General features: G+C 45.5%; 1 protein-coding gene and 1 long non-coding RNA gene across 2 annotated transcripts in view; one reads left to right on the top strand and one right to left on the bottom strand.

The window, feature by feature from the left end:
- zswim5 (zinc finger, SWIM-type containing 5) overlaps nucleotides 1–26,294 on the bottom strand; it is a 288,978-nt gene that overhangs the window by 96,922 nt on the left and 165,762 nt on the right. Inside the window, exon 2 of the mRNA XM_085983115.1 lies at nucleotides 13,757–14,113. Coding sequence (XP_085839241.1) covers nucleotides 13,757–14,113 — 357 coding nt within the window. The remainder of the gene's footprint in view (nucleotides 1–13,756; nucleotides 14,114–26,294) is intronic.
- On the top strand, nucleotides 696–22,772 carry LOC147122208 (uncharacterized). The gene is made up of 3 exons (XR_015077705.1): nucleotides 696–957; nucleotides 17,255–17,384; nucleotides 21,706–22,772. It is a non-coding gene; the product is annotated as an uncharacterized LOC147122208 (long non-coding RNA).

Below are 26,294 nucleotides of genomic sequence, written 5' to 3'. Positions count from 1 at the left end.
CTGTTTAAAAAAGAAACAACTGGACTAATTCAATCATGGTAAATCAGTAAACTCATATTACTCATTACATGAGAAAAAACACATATCCTCCAACTCAACAAGAGTATCACCACGGGACAACCTCTAATCTATAATATGTTGAAAATTTCAAAACTTGTCACGGTGTAATTACAACCTCCTGCCAGTGGTGGTGTTGTATTCCATTCTTGTGCCTCCCAGCTCCTCAGTCCGTTCTGCAGAGAAACTGCGATGCTCCAACCAACTTTGATTAAACCCTTACTGCGGTGTGATTTTTGGCTTTTTAAAAAATGTCACACATCAATTAATGGTAGAAATATGACAACTATGAAAATGTTCTGGCTAAAGAATCAACTGAATACTTGGACCTGAGCTTTGTTTATCAGAACAGCAAATACCAACACACAAAATGTTGAATCCCCACCGATCAGGAAACATTACAGACAAGCCCCTGACCTGTTCCGATGTTAATAGTTTCCCTTAAAAAAATACATACAATATCTAGGTAAGTGGTTCTCAAACTGGGATCCGCGGACCCTTGGGTGCCCATGGAGACTTTCCAGGGGGTCCGCGAGATAACGTGAGTACCGAGCAGGGCCGGCCTTGCGGGACACGTGGTGGCCGCACTCCACTCCTGCCTCCCGGCTCGCACCAAGCCCGCCTCCGGCCGCCGTTCATTCACTTACACTCGGACAAACATCAGCGGCGTTGCTACTGTTGCGTTTACCACTACGCATGTGCTGCCAGGCCGAGGAGGCGGTGGTCGAAAGAAGGTGGGCTGGGTGTGAGCCGGGAAGCGGGAGCGGAGTGTGGCCACCACATGCGCAGCGCAGAGTGGGTCGGCTGACTCACGTAGGAGGGAAGCACTGAGAGCGGCACGAAGACCACCAGCTAGACCCGCAGTGAGAAGCGGGCACACCCGTTTCAATGATATCAATAGTAAGTACCTGTTTTCTTAAAAGCATCTTTAAAACACTCTTTACATACAGCACTTTCATATTGTATAGTATTATAATTTAGATGGAGATCCGCGATTACTAATTCATTTGAAAAGGGGTCCTTCAACCAAAAACATTTGAGAACCACTGATCTAGGTCATGTGCAAATCTCCCTCATTTACATAATACGGTAAGATTTAATTCCACAGTAAACCCAGTCCAGATGTAGTATCTGGTATAAACAATGCCAAAACTCATCACAATAAAAAGAATGCAAAACATACTGAAGTACAAACAGAACATGGCAAGGGCAGCATGATGACATAACATACTGGTGCGCAAAGGGAATAAATGCAACCTGGTAGTGTAGCACATTATTTAACAGTGCAACAATAGCATGACACCGCGGCACATTCACTGCACACAGTAAATCCACTTCCAGCAGAATACCCAATATATCACTCCAATCTAATCTAAGCCAAGACCCATGCTCCAGAATTAGCCACGTCTCGAGCCGAGCTGTTCCAGTACAGCTACAACACTGGCATCTACCAGGCAATGTGGAAAATTACTCAGGTATGTCATGACCACAAAAAGCAGGACGAATCCAACCCGGTCAATTACCACCAGATCAACCTACTCTCAATCATCAGTAGTGAGTCATCAACGGTGCCATCACACGGCACTAACTCACCCAATAACCTGTTCACCGATGCCCAATCTGGGTTCTGACAGATCCACTCAGCGCCAGACCTCATTACAGCCTTGGTCCAACTATGGACAGAAGAGCTGAATTCCGGAGGTGTGGCGGTGTTGACATCAAGGCAGCATTCGACCGAGTGTGGCACCAAGGAGTCCTAGTAAAACTGAAGTTCATGGGGATCAGGGAGAAAATTCTCCAATAGCTGGAATCATATCTGGCACAAAGGAAGATGGCTGTTGGAGGCTAATCATCACAGCCCCAGGACATTGCTACAGGAGTTCCTCAGAGGAGTGGCCTAGGGCCAACTATCTTCAAACTGCTTCATTAATGACCACCCTCCACCATTAGGTCAAAAGTGGGGCTGTTTGACGATTGCACAGTGTTCAGCTCCATTCGCAATTGCTCAGATAATGAAGAAGACCATGCCCATATGCAGTAGACCTGGACAACACCCAGGCTTGGGATAAGAAGTAACATTCGCACCACACCGGTGTCAGGCAATGACCATCTCCAACAAGAGAGAATCTAAACACCTCACCTTGACATTCAGTGGCATTAACATCACTGAATCCCTCCACTATCAACATCCTGGAGGTCAACATTGACCAGGAACTCAACTAAATCAGCCATTGTGGCTACTAGAGCAGGTCAAAGGCTGGGTATTCTGCAGCGTGTGGCTCACCTCCCAGCACCTAAAACCACCCCACCATCTACAAGGCACAAGTCAGGAATGTGAGGGAATACTCTCCACTTGCCTAGGTGGGTGCGGGACAAAGCAGTCCACTTGATTGGTACCCCGTCCACCAGTTTAAACATTCACTCCCTCCGCCACCAGTGTACTGTGGCTGCAGGGTGCACCAGCTACAGGATGCACTGCAGCAAGTTGCCACAGCTGCTCAGCAGCACCTCCCAAACCCCTGACTGTTAACACCTAGCATGACAAGGGCAGCAGGTGCATGGGAATATCATCGCCTCCGAGTTCCCCTCCAAGTCACACACCATCCTGATTTGGGCGTATATCGCCGTTCCTTCATCGTCGCTGGGTCAAAATTCTGGAACTCCCTCCCTAACAGCACTGTGGCAGTACCTTCACCACACAGGCTGCAGCCATTCAAGAAGGTGGCTCACCACCACCATCTTCTGAAGGGCGACTAGGGATGGGCAATAAATGCTGGCCTTACCAGCGAGGCTCATATCCCGAGAACGAATAATAAAAAAACTATAATAATATTCTTGTGGCTGCGAACAATTCCTTATATCACATATCTTACTTTCTGTGCCACACCTTGAGACACTTAGTTAAGCTTAAATAATGACTGCTTATATCACTTTTAATGAGTAATGCTGTAACACCTGCTTATATTATAAACTTACCTTTCAGGTCCTCCCAACACTAGTTATTTTGTGGTGCAAGCTGCCCACCATTCTGTTTTTTCACATGATTTTCCCCTTCTGTGCATGTCTGGTCGTTATGTTCTGCCGAACTCAAGTCTCACACAAGATTCTTCAACCACTTACTAAGGAAGAGTAGCTGAGGTCGTCTTACTCACGATTTTTATCTTCAAATGACCCTCTCCTAGATGGGCTGCAATCAAACATAGAAACATAGAAGATAGGAGCAGGAGTAGGCCATTCGGCCCTTCGAGCCTGCTCCGCCATTTAATGAGATCGTGGCTGATCATTCAAATTCAGTACCCTGTCCCTGCCTTCTCCCCATATCCCTTGATCCCTTTAGCCTTAAGAAATATATCCAACTCCTTCTTGAATATATTTAATGAACTGGCCTCCACCGCCCTCTGTGGCAGAGAATTCCACAGGTTCACCACTCTCTGGGTGAAGAAATTCCTCCTCATTTCAGTCCTAAATGGCTTACCCCTTATCCTTATACTATGACCCCTGGTTCTGGACTCCCCGGCCATCGGAAACATCCTTTCTGCATCTAGTCTGTCCAGGCCTGACAGAATTTTATAAGTTTCGATGAGATCCCCTCTCAATCTTCTAAACTCCAGTGAGTATAAGCCCAATCGACACAATCTCTCCTCATACATCATTTCTGCCATCCCAGGTATCAGCCTGGTGAATCTCCGCTGCACTCCTTCCATGGCAAGAACATCCCTCCTCAGATAAGGCAACCAAAACTGCACAAAATACTCAAGGTGAGGTCTCACCAAGGCCCTGTACAACTGCAGCAAGACATCCTTGTTCCTGTACTCGAACCCTCTTGCTACGAAGGCCAACATACCATTTGCCTTCTTAACCGCCTGCTGCACCTGCATGCTTACCTTCAGCGACTGGTGCACAAGAACACCCAGGTCTCTTTGCACTTCCCTTTCTCCCAATCTACTGCCATTCAAATAATAATCTGCCTTCCTGTTTTTGCCACCAAAGTGGATAACCTCACATTTATCCACATTATAGCACATTTGCCATGTTTCTGCCCAATCACCCAACCTGTCCAAATCGTACTGGAGTTTCACGACATCCTCCTCACAGCATACCCTCCCACCCAGCTTTGTGTCGTCTGCAAATTTGGAAATATTAGATCCAATTCCCTCGTCCAGATCATTAATGTATATTGTGAACAGCTGGGGTCCTAGGACCGATCCTTGCGGTACCCCACTAGTCACTGCCTGCCACTCGGAAAACGACCCGTTTATTCCAACTTTCTGCTTTCTATCCGCCAACCTGTTCTCTATCCAAGTCAACACCTTGCCCCCAATCCCATGTGCCTTAATTTTGCATGCTAATCTCTTATGTGGGACCTTATCGAAAGCCTTCTGAAAGTCCAAATACACCACATCCACTGGTTCTCCCTTATCTATTTTACCAGTTACATCCTCAAAAAATTCCAGTGGATTAGTCAAGCATGATTTACCTTTTGTAAATCCATGTTGACTTTGTCCGATCCTGTCGCTGCTTTCCAAGTGCTCTGCTATTACATCTTTTAGAATGGACTCTAGCATTTTCCCCACTACTGGTGTCAGGCTTACCGGTCTATAATTCCCCGCTTTTTCTCTACCACCTTTTTTGAATAGTGGGGTAACATTAGCTACCCTCCAATCCATGGGTACTGTTCCAGAGTCTATCGAGTTCTGGAAGATGACCAGCAAGGCATCTACTATTTCTAGGGCCACTTCCTTAAGTACCCTAGGATGTAGATTATCAGGCCCTGGGGATTTATCGGCCTTCAGTCCTATCAATTTTCCTAACACCATTTCCCTACAAATACTGATTTCTTTCAGTTCCACCCTTTCATCAGACCCTATGTTCCCCGGCATCTCTGGGAGGTTATTTGTGTCCTCCCTTGTGAAGACAGAAACAAAATATGTATTTAGTTGGTCTGCCATTTCTTTGTTCCCCATTATAAATTCCCATGATTCTGACTGCAAGGGACCTACGCTTGACTTCACCAATCTTTTTCTCTTCACATATCTATAAAAGCTTTTAGTCAGTTTTTATGTTCCCTGCAAGCTTACTCTCATATTCTATTTTCCCCTTCTTAATTAATCCCTTTGTCCTCCTTTGTTGAATCCTAAACTGCTCCCAATCCTCAGGATTATTGCTTTTTCTGGCCAATTTATATGTCCTCTCCTTGGATCTTATGCTATCCCTAATTTCCCTAGTTAGCCACAGTTGAGTCACCTTTTTTGTTTTATTTTTATGCCAAACTGGGATGAACAAATTCTGTGGTTCATCCATTCGGTCTTTGAATGTTTGCCATTCAAGACTAAAGAGCCCTGCCCTGCCTACCGTTTTACAATGAGGGGCCCACCCGCACCCATCGGTCGCAAGTACCCCCACTGAACATCAACCCAGTATTCAGAATCGGTACTCCGCTCACTGGGGCTGTCTAAAGTGGGGCATGAATGCTATCCTACCACTAAACCAATGTCGCACTCCTCCTTTTCATGGCAAGTTTTCTTGTGATATTTTTCTTTTCATTTTATTATGGCCTCTAGCTTCGCTCCTGTGCCTTTTCCTGCTTCTCCTGACTCTGCTTTGCCACCCTCCTTGTGATTATTCTGGCACCCTTTCAGGCTGCCCTGCCTCTCCTGACTCTCTCCTGCTGCCACACTGCTTTTGTTACTGCTTTCCCGTGCTGCAAAGTTTTTACAACTTAGTTACTGGGCCGTTCAGGCCCCACTTCCATCTGTCTTTCCTGCTGCTGTACCCTAATCCCGATTCTAGCCTTACTCTGCCTGCACCAGTCATTTAAACATTTTTGCTACTTCCAGCTTTAGCTGTTTGGGCCAATGTCCCATTGCTGCCAGCATCCTTGCTCTGTGGCTGCTCTTGGGTCTTCCTTCTTTGGCCATTTTTTATTTTTTTACTGTGAACCGCTTTAACCGCTCTGGGCTACCCATCCTGGGGGAGAAGAGAGTTCTGTAAAGGGGAGGGGGAGATTGCACAGAGAGATGGGGACAAAGACGTAGATGAGAGAAAGAGCAAAAGGGAGGGAGAGAGAGAGAGAGAGAGAGAGAGAGAGCGAGCCAGAGAGATAGACACTGAAGAAGCAGAAAGATCATAGAGGGAGGGAGAGAGCGCGAGAAAGATAGTGCAGTGCAGAGAGATCAGGACAGTGACAGATATCAGAGGAGGAAAAGAAACGCAGAGATAGAATAAGAGACACACAAATCAGGGCCGAGGACGTCTTGTGAACAACTGCACAGGAGATCCACCAGCAGTTAATTAAAAAGCAACCCATTAGGCCTGTTGGCAGATAGCCAATTGATCACATCAGTCAGGCTGAGGTGGTTTCAACAGAATATCAAACAAAGAAAATTAAAAGAAGGAAGCTGGTCAATATTTATCCCTCACCCAACATCACCAGAAACAGATTATCTGATCATGTATCTCATTGCTGTTTGTGGGACCTTGCTGTGCACAATTGGCTGACATGTTCCCTACATTACAACAGTGATGACTCTACCCAAAAAAAAGTAATCAGCTGTAAATGTGTTGGGATGTCCCGAGGTAGTGAAAGGCACTACTGTATATAAATGCAAATACTTTCCTTTCTTTTTAGTCAGTCATGAACCAGTAAGGTGCATATCAACTTGCTTGGCGCCAAGGTAAGCAGGTAACAGTCAGGTGGTACATGAACTTGATGCAAATCAAATCATTTGTTCTATTTTTCTAGTTCAAACACAGCTAAAGTCACCTACAAAATCGACCATTCACGTCAATGCAGATTTTGTCCTGAAGGATACAACTATCTGCCATCTGGGCTCTGATACAATCTTCCTATCCAAGCTGCTCTACTTCAACTATTGAGTAAATAGGGCAGCTCAGATTCTGACCTCAACAGTAGGAGTAGTAAAATAAAATACATTTCAAGATCATTGTCATGTTCAACAGTCTCAAAGAGAACAGATTCAGAATGACTGGATAGAAAGATTTTTACAACAGGATTTTTATTTGTACAACAAAGGCATATAATTTAACAGCAATAAAGTGACAGGGCCAGTTACGGCCAACTTCCCAGGTGAAAACGGAGATCATATTCACACAGACCACTACAAAAGAATTCTGTTTACAACTCAGAATAATGTTATCTCAGAATTAGGTTTTCAAGCTGATGAAATGCTTTGAGAAGGTAAGCAATGAAAAACTGTTTGCACTGGTTGGCAAATCAGTAACAAGGAGCCGAGGCTGAGCATTATCGCTAGCAGGGTGAAGGGGGAACGTTAGAAGAAATTCTCTCACAAAAGGTGACTACGAGAGCATGAAATGCTTTACCACAAGTGGCTTTCGAGACAGACATCATAACATCATTTAAAAAGGAATTGGATAAGTATTCAAAAAGGAAGTGTGTGAAAAAGATACGGGGCAAGAGCAGCAAATGGCATTAAAGTAGATAGCTCCAGTGAAAGAGCTATCACAGGCATAGTGAGAAGAGGAGGCTTGTGTGTTGCAATTTTGGGGATTTTATGAATTCAAAATAGGTTCAGGTGGGTACTGTATAGTTTAATCATGTGGCGATATCTGCATTTTACTGTGATATCATAGGTAATATAAAAAGGGTAAAAAGTTCTATTGTAACTGTCCTGCTGTGTTTTTAAAATGCCGAGTCCAGTTTAGCAACACAGAGCAATCAATTTTAACCCTACCTCACTGGCGGAAATCGGGTGGGTTGGCAGTTAAAAACGAGCAGGTTACTTGCTCAAATCCCGACCATTTCCAATTTTAACCAGCAGGGATTTGCAGACGGATGAGTCGCCCCTTGTATACTGATGCAAATCGGGGTCTTATTATGTCAGGAAGACCCCAGTGCAGTTACAGCCAAGGCCTGAGCGGGGAAACTATGCAGCTTTCCGGCTAGACAGAAGCAGCTCTGCCAGACAAGTCTAAATCTTTCTTTTGCAGGGCGAGGATAGTCGTGGCCTCCCTTTTCCTGCCACGAGACCCTCCGATTAACCCACTCCCCACCACTGACTCGGGGTTAAAATCGGCCCTCGAGTTTAATTCTAATGCTGCTGCATTCTCAGCTGCTGTCATGGGCTTGGAAATTTCCTGGAGCGAATGCAGGCAGAGGATTAATAATTTAATGTCCCCAGCAGTTTCTCGTTTTTGTAAATAATTACTTGCCCTCAATTTTACTTCAGAAACACTAATGGGCAGTCCCCAAGCCCACAGACAGATTTGTTTTGCAGCTGAGTGCACATCATACGTGTTAAGTGGTAAATTCTCAATTACTAAAATATGTCACTGGCACAGTGACACACAAATGGCCATGTTACTTACCACCAGCATTCTCCATTATCTGTAGGATAAATATGGGGATAGAGATGGAAACAAAAATCCAATTTTTTGTATTTTTTCTTAATCTGGTATCATGTTAAAATTTGTGAACAAGCTGTGCATCATACGCAACAGGGAGATTTAGAAAAAAATAGTGTGTGTAAATTGTCGTATCCCAGTAATTCTACTTAATTTTAAGAAGCCGTTTTTGAGAAGTGCTTGGGTTTTAGAATTTATGTAAACAAAGCCGATTTTCCTTTTTTAATGCTAGTAATTTTATTTTGTCTGATTGAAGTGGGAGAAAAAAAAACTTTGTTTAACCAAATGTTGCTGCCTGCTAATTACGATTAGCCCTTGCAACCACAGAAATACAGGCCTTGCCTCATCCTAACATGCAGGTTTATAATAGTAAACTCAAGCACCCTATTGTGATGGCGCCGATGAAGATGGCTGCCGTCCTTGCGGGCTCCGTGCATACCAGGCAGCTAAGTGTCCTTTTCTGCTTGGTGCGCTCGGCTCGTTAAGAAAAAAGCATTTCACTGACTGGATTTCACTTGTTGTATTTGGTTACGTGACAAATAAAATTGAAATTGAAATATATGTGCTCCGATCCCAACTTCAGAACTTTTCCTTCAGGTGTTTACCTGCATTCCACTGCATCAGTCACCTTTCGATGTTCAAAGCACAGTACATGAGAACTATCAAACATCACACCAAGTGGCAGGGTTAGGCTCATCTCTAGCATGAATGCAGAGCTGTCAACATTGGAAAAATTCGAGGTCTGAAATTTTCAATTGTGAACCATGTAACGGAGGCATCGCCTCATGCCAAAAACAAGCATGGTAAAAAATACATTCAAATAGACTTTAGAAATGATAATGCATTATGCACTACATGAAGCCTTTTCAGCTAAAATATGTATTTGCCTGTTAGTATAGCACATATTTTTCTGACTATTATTAGTACTAAGTGCTGACTGTAACCACAGTTACAGTTGAAGTGCTTATGTCATCACTGCATCTCATTAGAAATTAGGTAACAACAAATAAGTTTTTTTTTGAGGGAGTTGGAAATAAATCAGTCCTCCTGTGCCACGTTTCTACGTGTGGCACGATTCACTTTAATTTTTTTTTTTTTTTTTTACACACTGCCAGATAACATCCAATAACTAACTTCCTTTCCATACATTTGTGATCAATTGCTCCTCAATCTCTCCGCTCCAATGGTGATCAACAGCTTCTTTACTTTCCTGACTGCAAATAGTGAGTGCTGCACCGCACCAGCGATTCTTTTACAAATTGTTTCCAGATAGCTTTCACATAGTGACAAGTAGCCTACGTTACAGAAAGGATGTTTTCTGTGTCAGTCAAAACTGTGGGAGATGGACCCTCCATACTTGCAATGGGGAGCAGGGGTGAAGGGGGATGAGACTGTAATCACACATTAGGGTGCCAGCAAGTGCAGGAGACTTGGTGGACCTGATGAAGGCCCATAACTTGTGGTCAGTGTAGTCACCTTCTCTGTGGTGCAGGCCCAAGTGAAGGATATAGATAGCAATTTTTTTAGTTGACAAAATACCTTCTGTAAATTTGGCAACTTTTGGAATGTTGGATTTTTCAGAATTCAAACATCAGTATTTTTTGCTTTATTTTGTCATTTACTGATCAAATATGGATAAAACTGTAAATATTGAAAGATACTGCAGTCTGGTGTAACTTGCACCAGTTCTCTTCCCCCCCCCCGCCCTTGTCGTTTTTAGGCTTCAAAGCCATGTAGCATGGGTTCAGTAGCCAATCCAGATGTCCTTGGTAAAGTAAGGTAATGCAGATGCAAACTTTTTCAGAGTTAGGATGCAGGTTCATGCCTGCAATTTCTCAGAGCAAAACATAACCCCTATACAGTGTGAGTATGTTCCTGATGATAGCAGCACAAATTTAACTGGCTGGAAATCACCTGAGCACTAATCCAGTGGGACCAAACAACTCACACGACTGGTCTGTATTCACCCAATTATTCCATGATTTGTACTTTTTGAGAACTTCAATTTCACTGTAATCAACATTTATCACAAATAGAAGATAAACTGACTCTAATAATCTTTTTGTTTATTAGGGTAAGCATCATCTAATGTGGGGTGATGGGGCAGTGAGGAAGTGCAGGCAATAGGGTAATGGAGTTATAGCCATAATGAGGATAACTGAATTGCTAGAATAATGTAAAGAGTAGGACAATATAGTTAAGGAGCATAGTGAGGACAAGATAGCAAGAAGATAGTATGTTAATCATGATGATAGCAGTGAAGATCATACAATGAGAGTGAGAGTCAGCCAGATAATTTTACAATGAGGGTGAAAGAGACTGTATAATTAGGGATAAGAGATGGCCAGGTGATATGATTGCAAGGAAGACAGTACAATGTGCTTGATGCGATAGTGAGGACCATTGTATTGTGATACTGATCAGATTGCAGTGAAAACTGTCCAATGACATTTGTTTCTAACGATTAGAAAACCAGTAAACTAAGTGCAACAATGAGTAAGAAGACGAGCCTTTCTCACTGGGACCTGGGCTCAAATCAACCTGGGATTATAGTTTACTACCTTTGACGCAAGAAATGAGTTTAAACAGTTTTAATGCAGTTTCCTTGTGGTAACAGGTCTAGTGCACAAAGTTGCCAGATTGGCTTGTCACATTCAAAAGGGCAATAAGGAAGGCTGTTATCAGAAGGAAAATGTCACCTGGTGCAGAAAGGATGAATCTCTGAAGTCAAGCATACAGACATGTTTGTTGGGATAATGGAAAAAGCTGCACTCATACCTGAAACAGTTGCGTTCAATCCTGACACTAGGTGCAAAATTGAAAACACATTTCACTTCCTTACTTGGATATCCTCACCTTCACAAATATAAAATCACTCAGCAAAAATAAAACACTTATGAGACAGCTGATTCTCATCACAACAGACTTTAGCACCTTTCTCTGGTTCCCTTCGCCTACACAATATCCGGGACTGGTATGCAAGATGTCAAAAATCATCAGCTACTCCTACAGATATGCTAATGATTTTTGACACCTATAATGACAAATATATTAACCTACACAGCACAATCTAACATGATCACCTCTTTATTAACAACACAGTGTCAACCACCACCCCCCCCCCCACCAAATCCATTCATCCTCAGTATATGTGCATCAAGAACAGTAAAAGCAACAGAAGCAGACAGTTGTGCTGTGAAATCAGCTGGTACCTTCACTGAACAGCTCAGTGGCTCACCACAGAACGGGGTGTCAATACAAAACCTGTTTAATATCAGCTAAGAAATGAACCTGAAACAAGTGTGCCGATCTTATTAAACTTTGTAGGGACAAGGTGGAAATTTAAAGCCTACTGCAGGCAAAATGAAAGCAATGCAACTTTCACCGTGATGGTGCGGAGCCAAGAAAACAAGCCACTCATTCAATATCAGTTTGGACGCCTGATTAGTTTATTTTGCAAACCAGAATTTGGGAGCTTTTTCTTGTAAGTTACAAAGCTGCTGTCAGCAAACCAGAAGCTTTACCTCCTGGGAGATGAAGCGGGGTTTTTTTTGGAATAAGGGAGTGTCATAAGGCAGCAATCGAATGGGCAGGTTCAGGCAGTATATAGTGCAGCATCCTCAGTAAACTTTTACTAAGACTATACTGTTGTGTAATAACTTGACCAAAGGATTACATTCAACTCCACCTTCATTTTTCTATGTTTCATGTCCACTGGTTTCCCAAAATTGGTTCTCCCGCAACAACGCCAACCTTTTTTGAGTGTATATGCTTTGGTCACGTGTTCAAAAAGCTTGAATATCTGTCTAACCTTCCAAGTTAAATCTGTAGGCAGGAGGGATGCACATGACAGTAGGTTAGTAAACTGCCCTTTCACTTTTAGGATCTCCACAGTGACTGTAAAGGTCTGGAGTGAAATGACTTTGAAGCATTCTGAACCACAAATCCACAGCACAGAACAGCTCATGACTTTCAGGGCAGTCTCTAAGAAGTATGCAAGCCTGGCCAAGTTAATTTCTTCATACTTTTACTCCTTGCAAAGCAATTATTTCTCCTCAGACCTGCACCTCCCTGATTACCCAACTGCAAGAACACACAATGCAAGAAATTATTGTTGCCACAGCATTGCCCTTTCCCCCATCTTTAGTGAGGCTGTAAGCATCAGATGTATGAGGTTGAAACTTACAGAATTTCATAACACATTGCCATATAAATACAGGCAAAATTCCACGGGCGTTTTAAACACAATTAATTCGAGCCTAAACTTTGATTTTTAAATCCTTTTGGAACTATTGCACCTCATCTCAAAAGGATTTGAATGAAGCAGCTTATAATGGACTCCCATCTCAGGCTACAATTAAACTGCCACTTTTTTGTCCATCCAAAACTGTTCTGGTTAAACACGGACTTCTGGTGGTCAGCATCTGAGTTGCAGCCACGCATTGCCACAGTAGAGCTATCCTGCTTGTTGCACTTTGCATGCTACGGCTAGCCACAGTCTTTGTATAATTGCAGCCCAAGCTGGCTTGGGTCGGCGATGGTGCTGGTCAGTCAAATACCAACCAGCACACGATGCCATGGATCCCACATAAATAAAGAACCCCTGCCCAAGGTACCAGAAGATGACAAATATTTGTGGAACTGTACCTCAGCAAGGAATCAATGTCTTGGGGAGGGGTGATAATTGACAAAAAGCAAAAAGGTGTCATTCACTGGTCACAAGAGTGAATTAGATCTCAACAACTCAAAACATTTTCATATGCTCTAGATGGGAGCAATGAAATAATAAATCTACTCATTTCTTTAGGATTGTATACTTTCTGAAAATAGATTGGAATGTACATTTAAGTGTGAATTTAAAGGAAATGTTTTGTTCATCAAAAACATGTTTTTCTATAGAAATTCAGATCAAGTTTTTGATCTTTATTATACCTCACACATATTTTGTTTGCGTCAATAATTGTACTTACAAGGGGTCATACGAAGTATCCAGAAGACAGTTCTGGTCCAGGATATACCCTGCCCATGGTACTAACTGGACACATCAACACATCACAATACAATGACATCCATTAATGGGGGAGGGGAAGGGACCATGTAACAACAGAAAAACGCTGGAAAAACTCAGCAGGCCAGGCAACATCCGTGGAGAGAGAAACAGAGTCAACCTTTCAGGTCGAAGACCCTTCGGACCGGAAACGTTAACTCTGTTTCTCTCTCCACGGATGCTGCCCTGGCCTGCTGAGTTTTTCCAGCGTTTTTCTGTTGTTGTTTCGGATTTCCAGCATCCGCAGTATTTTGCTATCGTAATAGTTACCATGTACTTGGTTGATCTCCGAATTGGACGATAGGATTTCATCAGCCAATTTCTGTGCTGTGGGAAGTACTTCTGTGTGGTGGGCTGTGATTAAATACTGAATAAATTTCTGAAGCTGGTCTCTGTTCATTTGGAAAAGTGTCTCGGAGATGGGAAGACGCAGTTTGACCTGGTCAGCCTTTCTTATTCTGTACAAGGAAAGTGCCACTACATGGGCACAGTAAAAAATGTCCTTGTTGCCACAGCCACACGTTACGGAGGTGATCTTGCAGCGGTCAAAACTGATGGCTACTCTGTAGATCATTTCGGGTTCCGACTGGGTGCCTGGTTCGGTCACAGTTCCACTCAGATGAAACCCTGCCAGGGAAGGAAAAAAAAAACAGGATGTGGATTAACACCAGAGGCAATATTCAAATGAGTCTCTCTTCAACTAACCTACCAACGACAATGCTGTGCAGTGCCATAGCTTATCCACCATCACTCAACTGTGCCTGGGGAGTCATCACTTTGTTTTGTTATTCACTCGGGAATCATCTTTTACGAATCAGTTTTAATGAATGTGTTGAAAGCAGACATTATTGGGTCTCTATTTAGCTTAATGTCCGGCTCTTTACTTTAGCTGCCCTAACTGAAGAGTTGGACTCCAGTCCCCAAGGTTTAATTATGCTGTCTTTTAAGGATCAACTGACAAGACATTCGACAGTCTCCCTCCTCCATCTTCCCCAGTCCCTATCTTCAAAACAGGCTTGCGGTATCTGATGGGCTCTGCAGCAGGAGCATTATTGCCCAGGAAGTTTAATTTACTTGTAATCACCAGCTATCTTTACATGTCATTCACATAAACTGCTGCTTCATCGCTATTCTGCCACTGTGCCCACATAAGCCATCTTGCCAGAGGATTTCAAATGATCATACTTCTTTTGTTCTCTCTTAACTGATATACAGTAGCATTTTTGTCTGGACTCCACACCCAAAACCCTTCCTTCCCCTTTTCAAATGTCAACTGCCATTAGCTATTGCCCCTGCAATCTGCAATTCAAAATTGCTCCCTCTAGAACTATAAAACACCGGAGCTCAAAATTTATACGGTCAATGCCCCAAGGCACCGCAGGAAGATAAACTCTGACCCCTCGGTGTGGAATATCGCCGGCACCCAGTTTCAGGTGCGAAGGCCGTGATACAGCGGCAACGCCCACTGAACCAGGAAGCCCAGGGCCGTCCTCAAATTGGGCCTCATCCCTCAGGTAAGTACTGAAGGGTGAGGGGGGGGGGGCGCGGGAGAGAAGGAGAACAGGAGGGGGGCAGAATGCGGGCCAGCAATGGCGCTCAGGAGGGCTGTGGAGCAGGATGGAGTACTCCTGTTTCTCCTGGCTTCACAAGAAGGTTTTTTTTAAAAAATGTGTTCAACACAGGTCAATTTTGGCAACAGGGCTTGAAACAGCCGTTAGGCCCCTACTTTACATATGCACGTCCTAACATCTGCTTTAGTCGGTTGTCACGTAACCCTGAAAAATGGCTTGACCCAATTTCGGGTCGGACAGCTTTCAGACGTCCTTGGGACGCATGGTCAGTCCCCAAAATTGGGCCTTGTTGCGCCGGTGATACTGGCACAAGGTCCACTTTTTACCCCCTCATCTTGTTGTCCTCCCAAATCTTAATCCCCTCACCCAAAGAAACTGGAGCAACTTTTCTTGCCACAGTTGATAAAGTGAGCCTTTTGTGTCGTAGTTGATTTAAACACAGTGCAAATAAATTCTGGAGTGGTGAAAAATTGTGCTACACAGTCCTATAACTGAAAAGATTCGAAGTTGCTGAAGGAATGTGACAAGGTTATTACAATTTTAAAAAATGTACATCATCACAATCACTTCTGAAAGCTTTAGAAAGATTTAAAAATTGTTCTGATGTACTGTAACCACATTGTTACTTTGAGTAACCGCTGCAACAAGTGCTACTTCAGAAGCTGCATCACCGACTTGGGTCAATTAACAAGAAAACAATTTCAAACGCACACCCACATTTCTTTTTATTATAAGCATTAAGATAAAATTGTAAATTGTGCCACTGGATTAAGCAGCACGTTGCTTCCAGCAAGCTCCTGATTTCAGTCAAAGCGGATGTTTTTAAAAATTATTTCTTGGGATGATTTATTGACCATTCCTAGTTTTCCCAGAGGTGGTGATAGTGGTTTGATACAACCGAGTGCCTTGCTTTGCGGAACACCTCCGTTCAGTCTGCAAGCGTGACCCCAAGCTTCTGGTTGCTTGTCACTTTAATTCTCCGCTCCTCTCCCACTCTGACCGCTCCGTCTTCGGCCTCCTACACTGTACCAACGAAGCTCAACGCAAGGTCGAGAAACAGCACCTCATCTTTCGATTAGGCACTTTACAGCCTTCTGGACTCAACACGGAGTTCAACAATTTCAGCATAACCTCTGCCCCCATTTTTTCCAGACGACAGCTGTTGATGATTCTACTACAGGTACACTATCCCTTATCCGAAAGCCTTGGGACCAGCTGAGTTTCGGTTTTCGGAATTTTTCGGATTTCAGAAGGTATTATTATAAGACTGGGAAATTTGTATTTAATATAAATTGTAAAAGTTCAGGCTACCTCTTGCGACTGTTCCGTGTCTCATTCGCCTTCCTGCTTCTCTGGAAAGCCGGCTATCGGCTGACTCCTACTAAGCTGGCCCGCAAATCAGGTCGGGGGTCGGGTGGGGGAGAAAAGAATATCGGACGGGCCGCAGTTCAGGTCGGGGGGGGTGGGGGTCGGGGTCGGGGGGGAGAAAAGAATATCGGACGGGCCGCGGTTCGGGTCGGGTCGGGAGAAAAGAATATCGGTCGGGTCGGGTCGGGGGGGGGGGGGTGGGGAGAAAAGAATATCGGATGGGCAGTGGTTCGGTTCGGGGGGAGAAAAGAATATCGGACGGGCCGCTGCAGCTATCGGACGGGCCGCTGTATTGTTGGGTTCACTCTCCTGGTACCTCCTTCACACTGCCCGGCTCGGCCTGCAATCTCCTACCCAGGAGGGAACTCTGTGACCCTCTGCCCTGCTCAGCGTAAGTCGTGCGCCACTCTGGTCATGTTGTGCGCACGACTTATGCTGAACAAAAAAACTTTCGGCTTTTAGAGGTTTTCGGTTTTCAGAAGTTCGGATAAAGGATAGTCTACCTGTATTTCCATTTACACCTCTTCTAGACCCATCTTTTGTTTCTTTACTTGTCCCATTGCCATCTCTTTTTGCCATGCACCATCACCCCTTTTGTCATTAATCTCTCCTACCCTCCACCCTGTCACAGACCTTCCCTTTGGTTCTTTCCTCCCCTCCCCCCTCTCCCTGCCTCTGCACTTGCTTAAAACCGGCTATATCTCTAACATTTTCCAGTTCTGAAGACATTTAAAAAAAAAAATTTTGGTATACAGTATTACGAGATAATATCAGAACTCTGACGAAGGGTCATTGACCTGAAACGTTAACTTTGTTTCTCTCTCCACAGATGCTGCCTGACCGGCTGAGTATTTCCAGCATTTTCTGTTTTTATTTGAGTGTCTTGCTAGGCCACTTCAGAGGGCAGTTAAGATCAACCACATTGGTGTGGCACGACAGTGACATACAGATTGGACCAGGTAAGGATGGCAGATTTCCTTCCCTAAAAGGCATCATTGAACCTGTTGGGTTTTTACGACAGCTTCACACAAGATACATCCCTGTGACTGACGAGTGCCAGATGGTAGCAGTATTGCAATCTTTAGCCATGTTTCTGCATCATTTTATTTTATACAACAGCCAGGGTTGCCAGATAAATATGGCAGACCATGTTATGATCTGAAATTGTTGAACTCAGTGTTGAGTCCAACAATGGTTGTTGGGATTGCCTTGGTAGAAGAAGGGTTTGTGAAGTGTGCAGGCTGCCCGACTCTCACCAATAGCAAGAAGATGCATTCCTCCCTGCTGCAGCAATCTGTCTACCCCTTCCTCACGACAAGCAGATGAGGAAAGCACCAATGGGATATGCCAAGTGGAACAAATGATCTTTAGTTCAATATAACCAAAGCCTAAGAAATACCAGGCAGTGTGATCATCAGGGTGAAGAGGGTCTATACAACCACACAATGCACCTGTTAAGAACATCCCAACACACCCCATGAAGGGGCCACACAGAATAATCCCCCAACTCAACCTCAAACATTGTAGGAAAGCTTCCAGCACAACTCCCTCACACTACAGTACCTTGTTCTTGAAGCATGCAACTAGTATGAACATCCACGTCAACTAACCTGATATAATAACATTGCCATGGACATACATCGATACATCATTGAGAACATGTGGAACTTAGCCCATAGCAAACTCTGAAAACAGTACTTTCTTATTGAAGTATGGGGTTGCCTCATTCCTTATCCCAATAATTGCTCAAAAACTGGAACTTTAAGAAACACTATAATTGTCAAATCATTAACTGATTTAAACAAAAGTAACTACTTTTCATTTCTTACAAATGAAAATTCCCACCATTACTCTTTGAGGAGAGTGGAGAGATCCAAATGTCTCTCTCCACTCTCCTCAAAGATGGCAACATTTTTTATTATTATTTGTTCCTGGGATGTGGGTGTCGCTGGCAAGGCCAGCATTTATTGCCCATCCATAGTTGCCCTCAAGAAGGTGGTGGTGAGCTGCCTTCTTGAACCGCTGCAGTCTGTGTGGTGAAGGTACTCCCACAGTGCTGTTAGGGAGGGTGTTCCAGGATTTTGACCCAGCAACGATGAAGGAACGGCGATATATTTCCAAGTCAGGATAGTGTGTGACTTGGAGGGGAACTTGGAGGTGGTGGTGTTCCCATGCACCTGCTGCCCTTGTCCTTCTAGGTGGTAGAGCTCGCAGGTTTGGGAGGTGCTGCCAAAGAAGCCTTGGTGAGTTGCTGCAGTGCATCTTGTAGATGGTACACACTGCCGCCACAGTACGCCGGTGGTGGAGGGAGTGAATGTTTAAGGTGGTGGATGGGGTGCCAATCAAGCGGGCTGCTTTGTCTTGGATGGTGGCGAGCTTCTTGAGTGTTGTTGGAGCTGCACTCATCCAGGCAAGTGGAGAGTATTCCATCACACTCCTGACTTGTGCGTTGTAGATGGTGGAAAGGTTTTGGGAAGTCAGGAGGTGAGACACTCGCCGCAGAATACCTAGCCTCTGACCTGCTCTTGTTGCCGCAGTATTTATGTGGCTGCTCCAGTTAAGTTTCTGGTCAATGGTGACCACCAGGATATTGATGGTGGGCGATTCGGCGATGGTAACGCCGTTGAATGTCAAGGGGCGGTGGTTAGACGCTTGCTTGTTGAAGATAGTCATTGCCTGGCACTTGTGTGGCGTGAATGTTACCTGCCACTTATCAGCCCAAGCCTGAACGTCGTCCAGGTCTTGCTGCATGCGGGCATGGACTGCTTCATCTGAGGAGTTGCGAATGGCACTAAACACTGCAGTCATCAGCGAACATCCCCACTCTGACCTTATGATGGAGGGAAGGTCATTGATGAAGCAGCTGAAGATAGTTGGGCCTAGGACACTGCCCTAAGGAACTCCTGCAAAGATGTCCTGGGGCTGTGATGATTGACCTTCAACCACCACAACCATCTTCCTTTGTGCTAGATAGGATTCGAGTCAGCTCCCCCTCCCCTCCCCCCACCGCCGATTCCCACTTACCAGTTTTACTAGGACTCCTTGATGCCACACTCAGTCAAATGCTGCCTTGATGTCAAGGGCAGTCACTCTCACCTCACCTCTGGAATTCAGCTCTTTTGTCCATGTTTGGACTGAGGCTGTAATGAGGTCTGGAGCCGAGTGGTTCTGGCGGAACCCAAACTGGGCATCAGTGAGCAGGTTATTGGTGAGTAAGTGCTGCTTGATAGCACTGTCGATGACACCTTCCATCACTTTGCTGATGATTGAGAATTGACTGAGAGTAATTGGACAGATTGGATTTGTCCTGCTTTTTGTGGACAGGACATACCTGGGCAGTTTTCCGCATTGTCGGATAGATGCCAGTGTTATAGCTGTACTGGAACAGCTTGGCTAGCGGTGCGGCTAGTTCTGGAGCACAAGAGCACATGACAGCCGGGGTGTTGTCGGGGCCCACAGCCTTTGCTGTATCCAGTGCACTCAGCCGTTTCTTGATATCACGTGGAGTGAATCGAATTGGCTGAAGACTGGCTTCTGTGATGGTGGGGATGTCAGGAGGAGGCTGATACAAATCATCCACTTGGCACTTCTGGCTGAAGATGCTTGCAAACGCTTCAGCTTTGTTTTTTGCAACATGGCAATTGATGCCACTCACATACCTGCTAGCAGCCAGTTCAGATCACTAGTTCAGGATTACAAGCAAATTGCTTATTTGATACATATATGGTGATTGGGATTTGGTGTGTGGGCAGTGAGGAAGCAAAATACAAATTTTAAAACAAGAACACTTTGAATGGGCTACACAAGAGGACAAGAACTGCCTGTCAAAACTCGATGGATTCCATCTTTGAATGAGTGCTTCACTCATTCTTCCCTATCACTCAACATGCCCTACCCCACCACCACCAAAGCATCTGTATAATTAAACCTTATAATAAACCAGATTAGTAGTATTTGCATCAGTATGTATGGCCTATCAGCAGCATGTTTATTCACCTATCAGAAAGGTCAATATGTTGGGATTCTGGTACTATTCCTGGTATAACAATGGCAAATTGGTAAATTGCTACCCCCACACTACATTCTATGGACTATCACAGAATCACAGAAACCCCACAGTGCAGATAGAGGCCATTTCAGCCCATCGAGCCTGCACCGACACATATCCCACCCTATCCCCGTAACCCCACGTATTTAATCCCCCTAACACTAAGGGTCAATTTATCATAGCCAATCAACCTAACCCGCACATCTTTGGACTGTGGGAGGAAACCGGAGCACCCGGAGGAAACCCACGCAAACACGGGGAGAATGTGCAAACTCCACACAGACAGTCGCCCGAGGCCGGATTCGAACCCGGGTCCCTGGCGCTGTGAGGCAACAGTGCTAACCACTATGCCACCGTGCTGCCCTACATGCATACTGTTAAGTGGCGATTCCCAGGAAGTGTTGGCCTTCCTATATAAACGGCCTTTTGCAGTGAGCGCAAGTAAACGAGGGTTGGGACCATAACTTGCAAATACTGTCTGACTGAAATGTTTATAAATAGAGTCACAATGGACAGGGTATCACCGATAAGAAAAGCATAAGTAACTGTCTAGTTCCCTTCTTTAATATTTTTCACTCCCACCCACATCACATTTTATGACAATATTAGGCAAGATTATTAACCAATTCCCAGCAATTGAAGGTAATTTTCAAGTTTAAAGCATCCTGGAGTAGACATGTTTTCTGTTTGTGACCCCATGGTTTGACCCTTAGTCCATTTATTCTATGTTCTACCTACACAGAAAATAAAAATGAAGTGGGGCATATGCTAGTGATAGCAATGGAGAGCACTTCACACCTCGCCCTTGGCTATGCTATTTGTAGGATGCTTAACCTCACTATGTTTCCACAAACACAACGTATATGAAATCTGCAGGCAAGTAACTACTGCGTGCTGCTTTAAAAAAATATATACATGTGCACTACAGGTGTCCAATAACAGCACTCTGTACATACAATTCATGTTGTAGATACATCAGAAAACATTTTTTATTAGTGGAGTGGAGGAAAATATGCTGTTTTACTTTACAAAGACACCAGCAACCATAAATGTATATTAACCTGTATTCCATCAAAACATCTTGAAACGCTGGGAGATATATTGGCCAGTATTTTGTACAATGCTGAGATAGTAAGTAAAGTTTGGCACAAATTCTAACATTAACAACTGAATTTTTTTTTTTAAACAAAACAGTTCCCTCAAACTTTTACATATTTTATTCATTTATGCAGACTTGAACATATATGGAGCACAACTGGTTTAGATAGTCATCGCCAGATCTGGCTGGACCACATCAAGCACTATTGGGCCCTGCTCTCCTCTGCCAAAACTGCTCAGTGCTTCAGGATCGCCACAGTGCTTCACATGGGGACAACAAATCTAGGAAGGGAATATTACTTAAATGGAAAGTAAACAAAGTGCATGGAAAATGAAAGCGATCTGGGTGTCCTGACTGACATTAGGCTGATTCTATCGCAATAATGCTGGATGGCAATAAGTAAAGCAAATCAGATGTTGAAATGCATTAAAAGGTCAATATTGAGTCGAAATAGTGAGGTAATCCTGCCACTTTACAAATCATTGGTGCAACCACATTTAGAACACTGTGCACAGTTCTGATTGCCACAGTACCAATAGGATATCGCAGCTATTGAAAGGATACAGAAGAGAGCAACCAAAATGATTGAGGGATGGAGGGATTAGATTATGAGGAGCGATTATGTAAATTGGACATGTTTTCACTGGTAAAGCGAAGGCTGAGATGTAAAAGTTGAATAGCCAGTTGGTGATAGAAGACTAGAGTCTAGTCTTTAGTTGCTTACAAGCCTTTATTTACAGAGACACACATAACATACTGTACAACCCCAAGATAAGCCTGCAACCCTTCCCCAGCCTACTCCCATATATATATGAAAAATATTGTGGCGGTACCACCAGTTGTCCCTTACATTGAGATACATAATTCCCTTTAACTTACCTTACTGTATATAATTACTTTTTACAGCTTTGTTATACAGCCTGACAATGTACCTTTAAATGTATCTGTTACTATACTCAGGCTTCTCTCCTATACTCTGCGTGATGACATCATAATGTCATAGCTCGGAACCTTCTGGCAGTTGAGCTCGGAACCTGCTGGCAGTTGAGCTCGGAAACTGCTGGCAGTTGAGCTCGGAAACTTCCAGTTGGTCCTCGTGGCATCCCCGCTGGGGAAAGACCTACACCACGGTGCTCCTACAGTCAGCCATCTTACCTGCTACCTTACCTGTTGTATTTAACCTGTTCCTGTAAATAAACAATTTATTTAAGTTCGAAGTCGAACTTGATTATTTAGTGGCGATGCACACGAATCGCTACAATATATATATATGTGCACAAGAGAGTCCCCAATTACTACCCACCACCAGAATACAATTAACACCCAATTGCTATACACCACGTGAATATAATTAACAGGCCTCCAGTCCAGATCCAAGGTCACCCCATCCTCTGTCGTTGAATTAAAGTATGCAGACGATGCTTGCATCTGCGCTCACTCGGAGGTTGAACTCCAAACCATCGTCAACACCTTCACCGAAGCGTACGAGAGCATGGGCCTTACACTAAACATCCGTAAGACAAAGGTCCTCTACCAACCTGCCCCCGCCACACAGTACTGCCCCCCGATGATCAAAATCCACGACAAGGCCTTGGACAACGTGGACCACTTTATATACCTTGGGAGTCTACTGTCAACAAGGGCAGACGTCGACGACGAAGTCCAACACCGCCTTCAGTGTGCCAGTGCAGCCTTTGGTCGCCTGAGGAAGAGAGTGTTTGAAGACCAGGACCTCAAACCTGGCACTAAGCTCATGGTCTACAGAGCAGCAGTGATACCCGCCCTGCTGTATGCCATGTACAGCAGGCACCTCAAAGCACTGGAGAGGTACCACCAACGCTACCTCCACAAGATCCTGCAAATCCATTGGCAGGATAGGCGCACCAACGTCAGTGTTCTTGCTCAGGCCAACATCCCCAGCATCGAGGCTTTGACCACGCTCGATCAGCTCCGATGGATGGGTCACATCGTCCGCATGCCCGATACGAGACTCCCAAAACAAGCGCTCAACTCGGAGCTCCGGCACGGCAAGAGAGCCCCAGGTGGGCAGAGGAAACGCTTCAAGGACACCCTCAAAGCCTCCTTGAAAAAGTGTAACATCCCCACCGACACCTGGGAATCCCTGGCCCAAGGCCTCACAAAGTGGAGGAGAAGCATCCGGGAAGGCGCCGAACACCTCGAGTCTCTTCGCCGGGAGCAAGTGGAAGCCAAGCGCAGGCAGCGCACGTCAACCCAAGCACCCCACCCACCCGCCCCTTCAACCACCGTCTGCCCCACCTGTGACAGAGACTGTAGGTCCCGCATTGGCCTCATCAGTCACCTGAGAACTCATTTTTAATGTGGAAGCAAGTCATCCTCGGTTCCGAGGAACTGCCTAAGAAGAAGAAGAGGAGAATAATTAACAGAGAGGTGATATGGTTGCTGCTTTTTTAGGAATCTCAAAGGGACTGGATAATGTAGGCATGACAAGTTATTTCACCTCATCCAGAACAGTACAACGGCCTGCGCTTGAAGGGGGTTACATTCAAAACTAACCTGCGGAAACAAAATTTCAGTGAGCGAGTGGTAAATCTGCGGAACGGGCTTCCCAGGGAGACGGAGGAAGCGGTTTTATTCAAATGCAAATTAGATTTGAAGGGGGAAAAATTCAGTTGCTTTGCGCGTCCCGTTAGCTAATGGGGCGCAAAGCAACTAGCGCCCGGGCACAAAGCAACTAGCGCCCGGGCGCATTGCCGCCAACGCCTGCTGCGAAATTCAGCAGGAGGTTAGCGGCGCCGGTAACCGTTAGCACCCCGTGGCACTGCGCTGCCAGCGATGACATCATCACCGTGTGCAGCGCCCCGGCCGCGATCTTCGGTAGCGCCCCCGACTTACTGCCGGACACTATGTCCGACGGTGTTAGAGGGGCCTACCTGTGGCTTGGGCAGTGCTATTTAAAGGCAAGGTGCCGGGCGGCCATTTTTGTTGCTGGCTGCCTGCCAGCACCTGCCTCCGCTGCCGTCCCTGGCCTCCTGACCTGCACCCCGTGGAGTGCCGGCTGCGCTCCATGAGCCCAGCACTTCTTTTGAGGGCCGGGCCCTTTTGCCAGCACTATGATCCCCGGTGGTCCAGCTGGGTCGCGCTGTGCAAGGCTCTTCCCCTTTAAGAAGGGGAGGAAGGCCTGCAATACTGTGGCGCGACATACCCTCGCAACTCCCCAAGAGGGAGGCGGGGTGCTTCCAGTAGTGCCCCGCTTCCCTCTTGGAGCGCTACCACTCAATTTTGGCCATGGGGGTGCTAATTTTTCTGGGGCGCTAAAAGTAGCAAAGTTAGCTCCCCGAAGGGGGCGCGACTCAATTTCCCCCCCTAAAAATTCAGAAAGTAACGTTTTTGGATACAGTATATACAAGTAATTTGAGATATGACATATAGTAAGTGTAGCATGCTTGGGAGGACCTATGGTTCCCAAAGCTCTCCACCACTGGTTCGTTCCTTGCATCATGTCTGTTGTAGACTAACTGATAGAGATTGATTGCCATGATTAGACAACAACTCTATTCATTGTATCGTGCAACTGCCAGGATGGTAGAAGGGAAACTAGATGGACCTTGGTCATTTTTCGTCCAACAATTCCTATCATCCTGGAATGCAAAGATAACTCTCGACTTCTTTTCTGCACTACCAACTGTCTCTTTAAACAACTCTCCCCTGCCTCCTCCATCCTCACCTCCAACAAGTTTGAAGAGCTCATGGAATTCTTTGTCACTAAGATGAAGACCATTCATTCAGCTGTCTCTGCCTCAAGCTTCCTTTCCCCTTGCTCGCCAAGCCATGCTTCCCCCAAGTGGTAGCACGTTCGTCTCCGAGTCAGAAGGTTGTGGGTTCACGTCCCACTCTAGAGACTTGAGCACAAAATCTAGGCTTGTTGAGATACCGCGGCAAACGTGGGAGTCGAGACCAGAGTTAGTAAAACACAACTGCTTTAATCAACCTCATGGCAAAGAGGAACTGGAAAAGCCCACGCAACCACTTAAATACTCCCCAGACAGGAAGTGCTCCTGGCAGCCTGTCCCTGCGGAAAACAAGTTGCTGGAGGAAAGGGCCCCCAGCTGGGGGCGTCTGCTTAAACTGTCCGTGCCGCCGTGAGCGGATTATGTCCAGTAGTGGCGTGTCACCACAGAGCTCCCCCCAGAATCCGCTTAGGAGGAGTGGACGAGTCGTGACGGTGGTCTAATGGTTCTGCCGGAGCGGCTCTGAGTGGTCGCCGGTCTAGTTGGTGGGGCCGGGCGGTTCGCCGCCGGCTGTGCTGGCTTGCTGGCGGGACGGCCTCTAGTTGGAGGTCGGGCCACGGGGACCTGTTCCCCTGGTTCTGTGTGTGCTGGTTTGAGCCGGTCGATGGAGACTGTGTCGACCCTGTCGTCGAGTTGCAGCTTGAAGACCTTGTCCCCGGTTTGTAGTACCTCGTACGGTCCGTCGTACGGGGGTCGCAGGGGTCCGCGGTGCGCGTCGTGTTGCACGAAGACGAAGCGTGCCTGCTGTAAGTTTGGCGGGACGTGAGGTGCGAGTTCGCCGTGTCGGTTGACCGGAAGTTGGGCGAACTGTTGAGCAGAAGAGAAAGAGTTGAGCCGCTGCTGTTCGGCCGACCAAGGCGTGGTAGCCTCCGGAAGGAATTCGCCTGGGACGCGCAGCGGTTGTCCGTAGACTAACTCCGCTGCCGAGGACTGGAGGTCTTCCTTGACCGCG

Source organism: Somniosus microcephalus, chromosome 3 (genome assembly GCF_052327205.1).
Source record: "Somniosus microcephalus isolate GS21.2 chromosome 3, FLI_Smic_1.0, whole genome shotgun sequence".
Classification (NCBI taxonomy): Eukaryota; Metazoa; Chordata; class Chondrichthyes; order Squaliformes; family Somniosidae; genus Somniosus; species Somniosus microcephalus.
Note: the sequence above shows the minus strand (reverse complement) of the source record. Positions and strands in the feature narration are given on the sequence as shown.